Source organism: Neospora caninum, chromosome VIIb, assembly GCF_000208865.1.
Source record: "Neospora caninum Liverpool complete genome, chromosome VIIb".
In the NCBI taxonomy this organism is placed as follows: Eukaryota; Apicomplexa; class Conoidasida; order Eucoccidiorida; family Sarcocystidae; genus Neospora; species Neospora caninum.
In genome coordinates this window covers 2,757,149-2,773,339 of record NC_018394.1, presented here as the reverse complement: position 1 = coordinate 2,773,339, position 16,191 = coordinate 2,757,149, and the positions used below count along the sequence as shown (strand labels likewise).

At 54.6% G+C, this 16,191-nt stretch overlaps 1 protein-coding gene across 1 annotated transcript; it reads left to right on the top strand.

The window, feature by feature from the left end:
- Window positions 1-2,029: 2,029 nt before the first annotated feature.
- On the top strand, window positions 2,030-14,509 carry NCLIV_027360 (conserved hypothetical protein; the record flags this gene model as incomplete). Its single annotated transcript, XM_003882930.1, has 11 exons — window positions 2,030-5,758; window positions 8,870-9,437; window positions 9,892-10,236; window positions 10,569-10,699; window positions 11,252-11,353; window positions 11,646-11,765; window positions 12,391-12,440; window positions 12,693-12,789; window positions 13,059-13,182; window positions 13,778-13,988; window positions 14,365-14,509. 11 exons carry the CDS (start codon window positions 2,030-2,032, stop codon window positions 14,507-14,509), a joined length of 5,622 nt encoding a protein of 1,873 aa, XP_003882979.1.
- Between the last annotated feature and the right edge of the window lie 1,682 nt (window positions 14,510-16,191).

The window sequence follows — 16,191 nt, the reverse complement described above, 5'->3', positions numbered from 1 at the left end:
TTTGTTTACTAATGAATCTGGATCGTCATTTTTACCTAAATTAGCAAGTAAATTGAAGTAATATGAAACAATAGCTACTATGTCTGAAATTAATAAATGCATTTCAATTGATGTTGGATCATTTCCAATAACTAGAACTGATTTTTCTTGTTGTTCCTTGTTAGCATCTTGTTCCATAGCACGTTTGTTTGGTCAAACTCTTAAGGTAATAATTTTTGTTCTGGTGTTTAAATTTTCATTTTTAGTAATTTCTAATTGACGACCATAAACATTTTCATCTATACCTTCGATTTCTGATAAAGGCAGAATTGAATTTTCAAATTTAGATTGAATATCATTTGCAATTTTAGGAGTAATAAAAGTTCCTAAAGGATACAATAATTTTCCTTTAGAATCAAAAATATCCGTCTCTGGGACCGAAACGAAGAGCCCCACGACGCAAGAAGAGAGGCAAACGTTCCTGAGTGATCCTGCGAGGAGAAAGGCAAGCTCGGATCCGCGACACGCGAGAGGTCGCCAGGCGCGAGGCTGCCGGACGGAAACGCGGCGACAGAAAAACCGCCCGGGCGAAACGGTCCGTGGCGAAGGGCGAACGGCGTCCGCCTCGAACCGCAGCCGGCGAGGAAGCCCCCCTCCGAGTACGAGAGGGACGAAAGCGAGAAAAGGAGAGCAAAGAGCGGAAGAAAAAGAAAACGGAAAACGAGCAGAGGCTCCGGCCCTCGACAGCGCCGAACGCGCCTTTCTTCCCTGAGTCTCATGGTGGCGATTGGAGACAGGGAACCTGAGAACGAACGAAGGACACCCGAGCAGCCGAGGCCTCGCTTCTCACATGCGGCCTTTTTGTGGTCTCCATGTTCCTTCTCCACATTTTCTTCTTCAAGGAAGAACCGCTGCTTTCAAAGGACGCATGCATGCGGCCAAAAAACGGCCCCTCGTCCTCATCTTTACGGCCGTTCACCGTGGCCGTTCCGTCCTTCCTGCTTCCCTGCGTCTCGATCTTCCGCTCCTAAATTATTCCTCTTCACAGCCTCATCGTCCACTTCGAACCGTGCTTCGCTCCGCCTCCATTTTCGTTTATTCACCTACAGACCTACACATGCATTGGTGCATGGTTACATCAATAAACGAGAGATAGAGCGACAGAGAGATAGATAGATACGCAGGGACGCACGGACAGCCAGAGAGAGAGAGTTATTCACGTGTGTGTGATCTCACAAGTTTGCATGCCGACAGGGAGGTGATTGCACCGAGAGTCAGAGCTGCCGAGACTCGCGAAAGATTCAGTGTCCTTTCCCCGAGGAGGCTGAGAAGCCTGAGCTGTATAGACAGAGGACCGCCTCAAGGTTTTGCCGTCTTTCTCGGTTCTCTGTGCGCTCGTCATGTGCCTGCCTCGCGTGGACGGTCGAGCCTGTCTCGCGACGCATGCAGCGCGACGGCGCCGAAACATAAATGAAGAAAAGGGTAAACAGGAACGCTCCTCGACGAATCCGAATGTGTTACAAAGAAATGGGGACAGAAAAAGAAAAAGGGCGAAGCTCTGGTTTCACAAAACAGCCTGTCTCGCCGAGACACTTGCGGGTGATTTTCCCGTTTACTTCACGCGGAAGTTTCTAGTGTGTGTGCGCGGTCGAGAGTCAACGAGAAGCTGGGGAAAGACAGGAAAGAGCTGTGCACGGACACAAGGGTAACTGGAAAGTTGCTGAGAAGCTGAAACTTTTAAAACAATCGAGTGTTTATCTTCAGCGTCTCGGAATGTGTTTCTGCGACCGCGTGCATCCTGAAAACAACCGGTTAGCGCATGCGCGTGCATGCATGCAATCGTAGGAATAACCACCGGAGAAAACGTGACATTGACGGAGAGACGTCGACAGGAAAAAAACGCAGATCTTCTCTGTGTCCTTTTCGTTTGTTTTCTTTCGTATGTAACTTGGTCAAGCAGGAACATCTTCTCTGTTTCCTTCTTTTCATCTCGCCCCGCGTTGCGGGCTCGCCGCACGCTCAGCTCGCAGGCAGAATTAGTGTCGGCGCAATGGACGCCGAGGCGGCCGTTGGATCTTCCTCTCTCGCCTCTCTGCTTCAGAATGGCGGGGCGTTCCAGGACGCGTCTTCCCCCTTCTTCTTGACTGTCGCTGCTGATCCTCAGAATCCCTGGTCTTCTCTCTGGCGCGTAAAAGAAGAAGTCTTGAAGGCCTTCTCTGCCGCTCCTCTTGCTTCGCGTTCTCCTTTTCGGAGCCACGTGTCTCCGGGTTCCGCCTCCCTTTCGCTCAATGGTGCAGCGGATGCATGCGCGTCCCATGGGAGTGAACGGAGTAAAAGAGAAGGAGATGCGCCCGCCCGCGAGTCGCCGTCCAGGGCGACAGACCACCACCGCCCTGAGGTGTATGTACAGGAGGTGTGGAGCAGCGACTTGTGGGATCGCCAGCGACGTGGCTCCTCCTGGGCAGATCTGCTTCGCGAGTCTCTCTCGGCCTTTCTGGCCTCTGCCTCGAAGACAAAAATCCTCCTTCTCATGCATCCCGACGCCTGGTTTCTCCCGCCGACTTCCCTGCCAGCACCGCTCCCTTGCTCCTCCTCTCCGGCCGTGCATGCGTCTGCGCGCGATACCGGCGCGGACGACGCGGCGGGGGGCGACACGGGCTCACGCCTGGCGGCGCAACTGACTGGAGCTTTGCGGGATCAGTTGGAAGACAGCGACGCGGAGAACCGGGACGGCGTGGACAGCGACGAGGACGCGCCGCGCACCCCGCGCACGCCTTCCTTAGCGAACGGGCGAAAATGTCAAGGTCGAAATCGCCGCCAAGACGCGCAGTTGAGGGACGCGATTGAAGTGGAACTCGACGCGCTCTTTCGCTGGCTCCAGGAGGCCCTCCGTCTCCAAGTTGAGGAGGAAGAAAGCAACAGGGATGGACAGCATGACTTGCTCGCGCATGCAATCAACTTTCTCGCCAGCAGCGACTCGCGGAAGTGTTCAAACAGGCCCTCGTGGTTTCCGACGCTCCCTGCCGGTTCCGCCGCCGGGCTGTCCTCTTCTCCCGGTTCTGCGCCGCCTTCTCGCGCCTTTGTCATTGCTCTTCTGCGACTCCCCCTGCGACCGGGGTCTGTCTTCCAGCGGGCGTTTTCTCTCCACTTTCCCTTTTGGCGAATTTCGAGCGGTTCATGCAGACGCAGTGGCGCCAGTCGTGTGCCTGCGCGGCGGGGACGCGGCAGCACACTGCGGCAAGGCGTCGCGCGCGACCTCGAGCTCTCAATCTCGTCCCCGAAGCGCGAAAACGCCGACTCCGGAGGGACGGAGACGCCCAAAGGGATGCCCGTCAACGCCGAAGATGAAGAAGAGAAAGAAGGCGAAGAAGACGAAGAATGGGAAGAAGACAAAGAAGGTGAAGAAGATGAGAATGATGAGGACAAAATGGAAGTCTATCGCGAGGCAGCTCTTGGCGCGCTTGCAGCTCTTGCAGATGCGCCGATCTTGGAGTGCGAAGAAAACTGGGATGAACCTCTGAGATGGGTTTTGCAGGGTGGTGTTTTGCAGGGTGGCGACAGGCCGTGCGCCGTCGCAGGAGATCCAACAGGACTGGTGGGGGAGGCAGGAAACCGCGAGAGCCGAGCACGATGGGAAGAAGGGGAAACGCCGCATTTAGAGGAAAGGAGGCTGGGCAAGGGCGGGCTTTCCCCTGTGGGGCGGAGCGGCGAAGCGGAAGGCTGCCGGCCACGTGTTTATACCTCGACAGTCCATGCCCCTCTGGACCCCTTCCAGTGGATTCCAGAAGGCGAGGAAGGCGACTGCTTTCTTGATGACAGAGAAAGGAACATTTTAAGTCTGTGGAAGAAACAGGCCGGCCTTGGGCGCACATACTCGAGACATCAGAAACGGCATCTTCGGGGAGGGGACGGAAGTCATCTGCGCTCGCTGCCTTCACCCGCGTCTCCCTGGCATTCTCGTCACTCGGCGTCTTCCTCTACGTTTTCCTCTACTTCTTCCTCTAGTTCTTCCTCTAGTTCTCCCTTTAGTTCTTCCTCTTGTCCTGCCGCGTTGTCGTCCTCTGTTCCGTCCTCTAGTTCTTCCTCTGGTTCCTTCTCTGCTTCGTCTTCTCCCTCTGCGTTTTCTGCCTCGGCGACTCCGCATGCAGACCAGGCCGCGAGTTGTCCATCGCGCTCTTATCCGTTTTCTCTTTCTCGCCTCCCTCCTCCTCTCTTCGCCTCGTCTCCGCCTCACTCCCGATCCCCGCGTTCACTTTGCGCTGCTCGACAGGCTGTGTGGGCGGCGCTAGGATGCGCGGGAACTCGAAAACGTGGCGACGGAGGGCGACTCGGAGACTCGGCGTCGCCAAGGCTCTCCACGAGAACGAGACAGCCCGACTCGTCCAACTTTCCCGAAACCCGATACGCCGGCGAGCAAAGCGAAATACACGACGAAGAGAGAGAGGACAGAGACAGAGACGACAAAGACAGAGAAGACAAAGACAGAGAAGACAAAGGCAGAGAAGACGCGTTTTCTGCGTCGTCTGAGTGCGGCCATCTGGCCTTGTTCGAGCAGGTTTTGCGAAGACGGGGCCTGCCTGCGATTCAGTTTCTCCCCCCACGGAACGTGCAGTTGCTTCTGCGCGTGCCGCTGTCCCCCCCGCGTCGCCAACAGAGCGCGCAACACAACACGCGACAAAACGAAGAGGCGAGATCCCGAGAGGCAGGGCGCAGCGCGCCGCATGCAGATCGTGCCTCCCGAGAGGCGCGCGCGATCCAAGAGACAAACGCATGCGGCAGGCTCCAGGAATCTCCTCCCGCGCGGATACCCCGCGGGTCCCTTGTTTCCGAGAAGGCGCCTCGAGCAATTCTCATCTGTGGCCCAACTGGAAGCGGCAAGACGACGCTTCTGCATGCACTCGGGGAGCTCTTCGGTGGCGGGTTCGCTGGCGAAAGCGAGGACGAGAGCGAGGAGATAAACGGCGAACGGGGGAGCGAACGCGCGCTGGAGAGGAAGAACGGAAACAGACCAAGCCGCCGAGGTGGAGGATCAGCAGGCGTGATTCACACGCATGTCGGGGAGCTTCTTCAAGCGGTCGTAGGAGGATCTCAACGCGCCTTGCTGAAGATTTTTGTCGACGCCGCCGGAACGTCTCCTCATGCTGCGGTGTGCATCGAAGGTTTGGACGCAGCCCTGGGACTCCGGGGAAAACTGTGGGAAGATGAGGTCCAGAAGGCGACCCGGAGAGCGAATCGAAACGACGAGAATGCGGCGAGCGAGACCGGGAGCCAGCGCGAAGGCAAAGACGCGAGCGAAGTGGACGGGCGAGGGAGAGGAAGGCGAGAGAGCGCGAAAAGAAGCGAAACGGAACGCGACACGGAAAGCGATGCGATCGGAGCTGAAGAGACCAGAGACGGCGAATGTGAAAATCATAAGGAGGAAGGAAAAGTAAAAACGGAACTGTCTGTGGATTCCGGCGAAACCGCCAGGTCTGCGGTCGCCTGTGAGGATGAGCGAAGATGCACGGATGCTCACGCTCCGACTCCACACGCGTCACTTGCAGTTGGTGCGTCTGCGCAGATGAGCGAGAATGGAGCCGCCGATGTCTTTGCCTCGTCCTCGGAGGAAAGCGACAGTAACTTCTCTTGTGAAACGCTTCCGCGTGACGACAGCAGCGAGTTGAGTAGCGACTTTGGCGACGGCGGATCGTCTGAGGACGACTCGCCGGCTCACGAGGTCCAGAGGAATCTTGCGCAGTTTTTCGAGACACTCGTTGAGGTGTATGTACACCACGTCGGGGTACCCCTCTTATGCACGATCAGCATACACCCGGAAAGTGTGCCGCCAGAGATTCTGCGTTGTTTCCATCAGATCATTGTTTTGCGGCCGATTCACTATTGTCTCGCAGACGCAACAGTCTCTTAACCGCAGGCCCAGAACGTGGACGGACGTCGGGAAAAAGCAGAGTTCTCTTTAGTCTCGTTTTTAGTCGCGAACGGAAGGTTTGAAAACTCTCACGCGTTCGTGTCTCCAGTCTCCGTCAAGTCGTGTTTCGTGTGGTCGAGACCTTTTGGAGTTCCTCTCTCGGCCTGGCGTTCTAAACCGGGAATTCACTTTTCCCGTGAATGCCGTTCACGTGTAAGGACACCGCGAAACTAGCAGCGTCGCCAGGCGGCGACCCGTGACAGCAGAACAGTCTTTCTGCGCGGTTCTCCTCGCTCTTCCCGCATCGAAGAACGAATCGAAATCGACACGTGAACTGTCCAACAGTCTACCATTGAGACTGTTCCTGATTCTACGTGTCTGCCTTTCCCCACATTCGTCTCTGCTGTCTGGGAACTTTCTTAACGCGCTGAAATCCCCTAGTCGCTTCGATCCTTTTCGGCGTCTCCGTGCACGTTGCGTTAGTCGAAACACTTGACAGGCAAACGCAGCATGTCCGGAGTGAAACGATTTCCCCCTCTTCTATTCTGGAAGCAACTCCGCAGTCCTTCAGCTAGCTCTGCACGTCTCTGTTCGGTTTTGCCTTTTTGCGGCATCGCAGCCGTCCCTCGCTAGTCAGCAGAAAGTTAGGGCCGCAGCCCTCCTGACGACGCCAACGCAGTGTCTTCTAACTTTAGCTTTCTGTCTCGCTTTAGCTTTCTGTCTCGCTTTAGCTTTCTGGCTCGCTTTAGCTTTCTGGCTCTCTTAGGTGGCAGTTTTCTTCTCTGACTTACCACGTTTCTCTCGTTTGCGAGCGGGTATGCCTCAGCAGAACATCGGTTTCTCAGCGGCCGCGTCCACGCACGCGTGGTGTCTTCTCACCTCTCTCTCTCTCGGTGGCATAAATGCCCTAAACAGAAAGGTCCTTTCGCCTGTCGAATGGATCACTTCTATGTTTCCCGTCTCCCTCAGAGAAACTGCATACTCTTCCCGGCCGCTGGGACGAGCTGTCTAGACAGCCGAGAGCCTCAGTCGCGTTTGCATGTGCGCTGGCGATCGTGAAAAAGACTTCTGGCGAGTCAAAAAAGAGAGAAACGGGAGGTAATTTTTTCGCCAAAGACGCATAACGGTCAGGAGCTCTTCTGGAAGAAATGCGTCAACGCCTGAGGTGGATGTCTTCCCTCTCGCTCTCTCGGAAATCTCCCACCTCCAAACTGAACTTTTCTGTAAAATCCCTCCGGGACCGCACACCCGCGCGCATGTACGCGCTTCCTGCACAGCGCGAGAAAAAGGTTGCTTGCATGCACTGGCGAGAGAAGCACCCAGAGGAACTTGTCTTCTTTCTCTTCTGGTTCAGGAGACGCTAAAAAGGGACATGTCTCTCAACAGAATCCAGTCTCTGTGCACCGAGCAACGGGCATGTTTTTCCCCTACACTGCAGAGTAGGGCTCCATGTCGCTGGCTTCGGCGCGTTGCTTCCTCTCGGCATCTTTTCCCTTTGTTCTTTGTCGCCTCTCCTTAGTCTCTCTTCTTTGTTTTCCCTCTTTTCTCTCTCTTCTGTGTCGGCTTCGCTTTCTTTCTCTCGATTTTCTTCGCTTCGCTCTTCTCTACGGTCTGCGGACGGCCTTCCGGTGTCGCGAAATGGTCAAACGGGGAAGACATCGCCGCGTGACAGGCCGAAACGCATGTCCTTTTCTGGCGATCGTTCCCCTCTTTCACAAACGAGAGAGAGGAACGCCGAACGCGTGATTTGCCTCGCAAATCTGCTCTGTCGCGTCTTCACTTTCCTTGACGCGTGTCCCTCTTTGCCTCTTCTCGTATTTCCGATTTTGTCATCGCTTCTTCATTCATCTACAAAAAAAAACTCCAAAAGGTGGAGGTCACATCTACGCACGTACATCCATGGAAGTGTCGATCATCACGTACATATTCATACATACATACATATATAGATGCATTGTATGAATACTTGAGAGGCAGTGCACTTTATGGTGTCTACGTTTTCCTCGCTGTGGATGAAAAGAGCGGTTGAGTGTTTCGTCTGTAAATCGCAACTCCGTCTTTCTCGGGAGGTACTTCCAGTTCCTGGAACCACTGCCGAGTGCTTCCTCTCTTTCTTCCTGCGCTTTCTCTCTCCTTCTCTCTTCCGAATCAGTTCTGCATCTTTCCGTGTTCTTCGCCGATCCAAAGGTGAAGCGCGAATTGAGCGTTCTCTTCTTCGCTGGCGAATTCTATGTTCGTTTTCCTCTTTCTTTTTGTCGTCTCTCTTTGTTGTCTAGGGTATCTTCCTTCTCCTTTTCTTGGACCTTTTGTAAAGCCCCCTCACCCCGTCTGCTAGTTCGGAGTCTCTGTCTTCTCCAGTCCTCGCTTTTCCGCGGTTTCCGTTTCCGCCCTCGCTGGGCTCAAGACGCATGCAGATTTCTCTGCGGTGATGGGAGGTCCAGCTCGTTCCCTCTCGTTCTCCTTTCGCTCGTGTTCAACCGCCGGATCGCCATGAGATGAAACTGTCTCCAGCGGCATGCACTTCGCTACTGCTTTTCCTTTTCAGTTCCGTGATTGCGCTCTTCTGTAGTCTCTCCCCTCAGTGTGTATTCTGTGCGCAGACTGCGCCAGTAAAACGCGTCGCAACCCACCGCGCGACGGCGTTTTCCACTCGTTCGCTCTTTTGTCTAAAACACGTCTCTTTAGGAAAACGCAGCAGCCAAAATGTACTGGCAACCGTCCGTCTTTGGAGGGTCTCTCGACTTTTGCCGCCTCCCTGCGCTCGACGCTTCGGGCCAGCGGATACACCTGCGTTCGCGGACAACGCAAACGGATCAAGATTCCCCCGCCGAGGCTCCAGCCCTTGCTAGACGACCGCGACCGTCTCCCCCCAGAAGCGATGCCTCGGCGTCGCCTCCTGCGCCCTCTTCGTCTCCCCCGTCTTCCTCTCCCCCCTCTCCCTCTTGTCCCTCACCCTCATTCTCCTCTTTCTCTCGTTCGTCTCAGACTCCCAAAGGCGTGCCTCCGCAGCTTCGTCGCCTGACGAAGCAAGTGCGCGCTTTCCGCTTCGATCCGGGGCTGTATGACCCTCCGCGTCTCGTTCTGCCTTCTCCGTGCATTAGCCGATCTGACTCAATCTCTTCTGGGGTCTCGCCTCCCGGACCTTCCTTCAGGAACTCAGCGCGCGGGGTCGATGGCGACCGTTCTGTAAAGCGCGAAGACGGGGGCGCGCCGACCGCGACAAATTGCTTCCTGGAGCATGCAAAGCGCGAAGCCTTCCTCGTTTCGCTGTCGGCTGCAGCGCACGCCTCGCGCCTGAGGTGTACAGACACCTTGGGAACTTGTGGGAGAGACCGACGGCCGCATGCGCCCGAGGGAGGCGAGCGAGGGCGCGGGGAAGAGGCGAAGGTGCCGAAGACGAAGAAATCTTCCGGCACGAAGGGACTGCGGAGGCAGGAGGAGTACGCGCGGCAACGGGAGGCTCTCGAGGCTGCGCGACAATCTGAAGACGCGATCTTTGTGGAGCGCTTGAAAGCCGAAGAAGAAGAGAGAAAGAGGGTGGAGATGGAAAGAGGTGCGGCGGCGGATTCGCGAGAAAACAGAGAAATGCAGATGAAGAGGGATGAACGACGCAGAACAACAAACCCTGAGATGGGACGAAAGAGGCGAAACGATATAGATGAGAGGGAGGAAGAGACGAGAGAAGGAAAACAGAAAGGGAGCAATAAGGGGTGAGAGTGGACATAGCCCAAATACACACCCGCCGCACATGTATATATATGCATTGGTATATAGATAGATATAGATAGATATAGATATAGATAGATAAAGATAGATAGATATAGATATAGATATAGATATAGATATAGATATAGATAGATATGTAAAACCGCGGCTGCGAGGTGGTTTGCAGACGGGGTCTTTGTGTTTTGTGGGGTCTTGGGCAGTGTAGGAAGTTTTTGAGACGTGCCATTCCCCACGTGTGCGATATGTTTCTGCCGTCGATCTGTTTTTGATTGTCTGCCAAGAACGGAAACGACGGGAAGAAGAAGAAAGGATTCGCCGGGAGCGAGCAGAGGCGGAGAGGAAGGCGCAGGAAGCGGCGGAGAAGGCGAGGAAGGAAGAGGAGCGACGCAGAAAGGAAGAAGAGGAGAGGAGAAAGCAAGAGGAGCTGAAGAAGGAAGAAGAGCGGAAGCGGGAAGAGGAGCGGAAGAAGGAAGAGGAGCGGAAGAAGGAAGAAGAGCGGAAGAAGGAAGAAGAGCGGAAGAAGGAAGAAGAGCGGAAGAAGGCAGAGCTGAAGAAACAAGAGGAGGCAGCACAAACTGGCTCTGCACCAACGCCATCTTCTGCCAAGTTGTCGACGGAACAGGAAGGTAACTTTTTCTCCGTCCCCTTCCTGCCTTTCCTGTCTTCCCAGTGGAGCTGGACCTGAACGCGTCTCTCCGTGCGCTTGTCTCTGCCTCGACTCTCGTTCTTCTTTTCTCCTGTTCCTTCCTCTCCGCTCTTGGGTGTTTGCCGTTTGCGGCCTTCTCCCTTTCAGTGGGCACTTGTTCGTACGCCCCGCCTTTCGTTTCTCCGCTTCGTCTCCATGTCGTGTTCGACTTCGTGTCCAGGCGTCTGGAGAATTCACTGCCGCACAGCTTCGTTTGTTTTCCTTTCTTCATTTTGAGTTGTTTCTTTGAACGTTCTCCGCCTGCTCTACCAGCTGCCGATCCGATGGCTGCGTATCTGCCCAACGCCTCCGACCCGTCCGGGAACGGCGCGTATGTGAAGGAGGTTGCTGTCCTTCTTCAAGAAGCTGGACGCACCCGCGAGACCACGCTGACGCATCTCCAAGTAAGCGCGAAGCGCCCTCTTTCTCGTCCGCAAATGTGTTCAAGATGCAGCTCGGCTGTCGGTGTCGCAGCCGCGCATGCAGTTTCGAGTGTGCAGACAGTCGCAGGGCATGCTGCCAGGCGCTCAGCGGGGCTCTCATACCGTTGGATCCGAGGGTGTTTCTGTCTTTTCCTCGGCCGCAAAGAGACACCTTCTGTCTCGTTTCTCTTTCCTTTCTTCGCGATGCTTCCAAATCGCAACATTTATGCATTTCCATACAGGGATCGATGTATGCACAGGGGCTCTAGGGAGGGAACGGGAAGGGCCGTGTTTGCGTCTGTGTCTTGAGCATGAAGTGTCCCACAATGGACCTACCGTGCCTCTCGTCTTTAACATCTCCATATCCGAAACGCCGCCGCTGAAAGGTTGGAGGAAAGCTTGTTTTCCGGTCCCTTTTTGCGTCGATGCGTCAGGCAAAAAACCTTTGCACCGACACTGTGCGTTAAAGGCCCAGCGCTCTGGAGAGCGATCCGAGCGTTTTGCTTCTGGTCTGTTCTTGTCCCGTGTGTTCAGGGCCTGACTGAGGCGCAAGTCAAGACTTTGAGAATCGACATCAAGAAGAAGATCAACACCGCGCTGAACCAGTTGGCGAGCACGACCTCGCAAGTCATCAGAGTGTGTCTCTTCCTCTGTTCCGTGTGAAAAGTAAAGGTGTTTTGTCTTTGAAGCGATCTGACAAGGCGAGCAACCAGGCGAGCAGCCAACATTTCCTCGCAAACGACGCCGTCACGAACGTAGCCGCCCCTGTCGCCTGTCTGTGGACTGGGTCCCCTCTGTTCTGCGCCTTGTTATCAGTTGACTTACTTCCACATGCATGCGTCTCTGGGTCGGGAATCGCCTCTTCCTCGTCGCGCCTTTCCCTTCTTTATCTGCCCTCGCCTTCTCTGTGTTTCTCGCCCTGCCTCAGACCTGCGAGACACTCCGCGGGTTCCAGCGTCAGTTGAAAGCTGGACAACAAGAAGCTTTGAATTTCTTCCGCTGGCAGCTGTGCGATCGGCTTCTCCAGCTCACAGAGAAGGGCGGCCAGGTGCGAAGAACGCGTTTTCTGCGTTCCTTTGGAAAAGAGAAACAACGTGTTTGCATGCGCATCTGCGTGCATGCGCTGCTCCCCCACTTCAGCTTGAGAACAAGAGATCGAAACGCCGAATCTGCGTGAATATATATATATATATATTCATATATACAGATATCTTCGTGCATGCGTATCGGGTCGGTGGGTGTTCCACGGTCGCCCTGGGCATGCGTCAGAACAAATGTGTCGTTGCGCCAGGATGGGAGAGGCTAGCTCGGGTGGTCTGCTCACATACTCAAATATATATGTATATATATGTGTATGTATATAGGTATGGATGGCAAATATATATATATATATATATATATGGATGGGTACAGCTATGGTTGTAAGTAAGTGTGTGTACGGACTGCCTCGCATACACTGGCTGGGTGTTCCATATATATATATATATATATATATATATATAGGCAGATACGTGGATAAACATGTATAGCCACTTGTGAGTAAGGAAGCATGTGTGTCGCTTTCCAGGAGGGCCAGAACACTGAATTGGTAACTTTTTCCTTCGTGTCTGTGTTCTGTTTTGAACTTGAGTTATGAATGTGATTTTGTCCCCTCCTCGGGTTGCCTTTTTCAGGTTAGCGCGAGACCAAGTGCTGCGTGGGCGTACGCTTTTTTGGTTCGCGGGTACGTCGCGTTCCAGCACGCGGAATCAAAGGCATATTCTCACCCGTTTAGAGCGACCCATGCGTTCATTTGTGTACAGTTTGAGTCGCTACACTGCACAGTCCATAAGTGTATGTACACCTGTCCGATCGGGATCTGTGGGTTTCTGTTTTGGTATCCGCCGCCATTGTTGTGGGAGTTGCCTTGCGGGTGGTGCCTCGTTTTCCGCGTTCCGGCTGCACGCTGAAATTGCCATTTCTGTGCATTCTTCAGACTGATTCAAGAAGACCCTGCTCTTGAACGGTGGCTGCGCGCCCACATGTACGCGACATGCTGCTACGCTGCAGCCTTCTACTACCGCAAGAAACCGGTAGGCTTCTTTTCGTCCTCCGCCAGTCGGTCATTCCTCTTGCTGTCTCTGGCGTCCAGTGTGTTTCCCGCTGTGCCGCGTCTTTGCGAACCGTCCTCGTTTTCTCCGATATTTCCACTGTTCGAGGACGACGGCCCGCCCCGCCCTCGAGAAGCAGGCAGACCTTGAGATGTTTTTCACGGCACCCCAGCGTTTTTGCGTGTCTTATGTTGATGGCCCATTCCATAACTCGTCGCCGCGCTTCACGCTTCTGGTCTGGTGCTTCTCAGGACATGTCTCTGGAGCAGTTCCGGAGGGTGCGCGGTCAGAGAGACGGCGAAGACGAAGAAGTTTTTTTCGCGCGCATGGCCGCGTGCCTGCGTCTCTGGCTGGCCTACCTTGTCGCCGCACACAGTCCGTACCTCCACGTGTCCTTCCAGTTCTTTCTCCAATCCTCCGTTCCGCCGAGCAGATGCACCCTCGCGTCTGTCGCGTGCACATGCAAAGATTGCCCCCAGAGATCCCCTGACCGCTGTTATAGTCCACGTTGTTCCACCGACGCCTTCTCAGCAACGATCGCGCCTGCGTCGCTTCTCGAAGCCACGAAGAAGCGCGTTCACGCTGCATCTCTGCACAGAGGGCGACACGGGAGGCGCACTCCATCGCGGGGGAAGGGCGGGGGGGGGGCGGTGGGGGGGGGAGGGCAAAGTCGTGGATTGAAAGTGTGGATTGTGCGAGCCCTCCCATATCATAGCCGAACTCGCCAGAGTTTTGCACAGAAATCATCCATGCGTCGCTCCTCGAGGAGAGAATAGATGAAACACGGTCGCAGTGCGTTCGCCTCCGTGTGCTGGAGGCTCTTCAGACGTGTCAGCGGGGGGCGGCCGTGGTGCTCGGTTTCCTGCGTTGAGCATCACGCCGGTGCGTTCGCCTCAAGTCGGACAAGGCGGATCGAGATTTTGTCACGCTCATTTGTTTTTGATCGGTGTCTGTGCCGATTTAAATGCAGAGGAAGATGAGATCTGGTCCTGGTTCGCTCGCTTCGTCAACCTGAACTTGGCGAGTCCAAAAGCTGCGCGCAGGGTTTGCGCCTGTGTGCTGGTCGAGGGGCTGAAGGTGGCGGGGCCGGCGGCGCTTCAGGTGTACAGGAGGCAGTTCCAGAAGATCATCGATGTGATTCAGAAACACCTCAGTCCGCTTCTCGTCGCGATGCAGCAAAAGTACGTGGAGTGCAGTGCTGTAAAGAGACGCAAAAAAGCGAGGGTTGAGAGTCGAGAGGCCTCACACGCGGCCATTTTGTCTTGAGATGCGTCCGAGCTTGAAAACCTCCGTGGTTGTCTGTTCGTTCTTCACTCTGAAGAAACGAGTCAGAACCCGCGCTCGCGCTTTAGGGTCCCTCGAGCGAGACGCAGTCAGAATTGCCCAACCACTGCAACCTAACAGCGAAGTCCGTGCCGCCGCTCTCAACGGTTCTCTACATCTTTGCGGTATATTCACAGGCGTACATGCATTTGCATGTGCATACAAAGGTATCAACGCACGTGACTACTCACGCGTGTATACGTGTTTGGAATGCGGTGTCGGTGGGCGTTTCAGGAGTGAAGGGAGCAACTGTTTGTCGATGTATGTCACCCAACTGGAGACGGTGTTGGCGAACTACTACGCGAACAACTGCACCCTACCGGAGCCCGAAGGCAAGGCCATGAAGATGGAGGCTACGGAGGCTAATCCTGATGTCTAAAAAGAGAACCGGTGTGTCAGGGGATTTCCAGGAACCAAGGACGGGAAAAGGGCTTCCGGTCGTTTAGATTCTTTCGTCTCAACTTGTTTCTTTCCGGAAATCCATTTTCAAAGTCCACATGCCTCAGTCGACGCCGTGTCCTACGCGCTGGGCGTCGCTGTAGGGATGCACAAGTAGTTGGGTTCGGTCCCTTCGTTCTGTCTCTGCTTTTTCCGTTCGTCTGTCTGTGCATCTTTTCCACTTTTTGTGGGTCTAACTCCCTCTATTTCTCACAAAATGTACTCGGCGGGCTTCCTTGTCTCTCTCCCAGCCTAGTTTTATTCTGCCTGTCTTCTGTACTCCTTTGTTTTGAGTGACGGAGGGACAGGAGCGGGGGAAGAATCCTGGATCTCTACGGCTGGATGTGTCTGACGGCAACTGAGGGAAGAGGTGCGACGGCGCGACTGCTTGGCCACAAATACGCGTTTCGTTTGTCCCGACGCCGTTGGTTCTCAGCTGATTGAAACGGCCTAGACCGCATTTCGTAATTGGGTCTACAACAAATTCGTTGTAGATTTTACTCCAGATACAACGGTGCTAGATTGTTTCGCAATGTAGGCCACGCAGGTACCCCTCAGTCTCTATTTCCAGTCGAACCGTATCTCCACAAACCGGGGGAAGGAAGGAGAGGAAAGACAGCAGCAGCGGATAGCAACCAGGCAGGGCTCCAAAATGCACACGACTACATTTGGGTACATACAACCATATATAACGCCGGAGAGAGAGGTATGCGTCTGATTGTGTGTTGGAACGGAGGTTCCAAAAAAGCAGGTTCCTAGGGCTGTGTGTCACGACGATATTTTCAAAGGTGACACTTTGCTTCCAGCAGCAAAGAACTTTGACGTATTTAGAGCGCCGGCGGACTGTACACAGTCGAAGGAGCCATTTAACTACGGAATCCGTTTTATCGAGGGTTTTGCTGAGTGCTCTGTGGAAGTTAGGAAACGACACTTACGCTAGGCGTGAACACTTGAAGGCTATTCCGCTGCTCTCACCAAGTCGGCAGTGCCTACCGCTTCTGCAACTCACGGTGAATATAACGAACAGGCAGGCGTCTTCCTGCTGATATCACACAAGCGTTCGTGTCACCCAAGTCTTCACACAGCTGCGTTACTCTCTGTAGCCACACGCACGACCACCGAGGATGCCTCGGTTTGGCCGGAAGAAGGATTCGCAGCGTTCCACAGTGCTGCTGACAGATCTTGAATTCACGGTCACACGAGCTTCCTGTTAGGACCTGTTGCGAGTACTTTTGCGGGAGACTCCCGGGCCGTGACTGCGCTTTTCCTTTTTCGCGGCAGACGCAAAAACAGACAAAGTACACGTGGACTTAGAGTGACGTCCAGTGGCGCAGAAACGTGGACGGGCACGCGTTTCTTCATTGCGGGCGCACAACGCGACCTGCGAGGTACTGGAATGTGTAAACGGCGGGTCCTGTGTCCCCGGTTGACACAGAACCGCGTATTGCCGGGTGGGTAACAAAAACTGTGCCTCAGAAACCGCAGGATTTGTGCTTGGGCTGACGGTCCATCGGTTCTCTCAACCCCGGAGAGCGGGTGTCGCGCGTATTTGAACATGCTGTGTTTTCGTTCTGTCCCGTCGCGTGGAATTTCGAGTGGATTTTGGCCAGTTTGAGCGGCAAC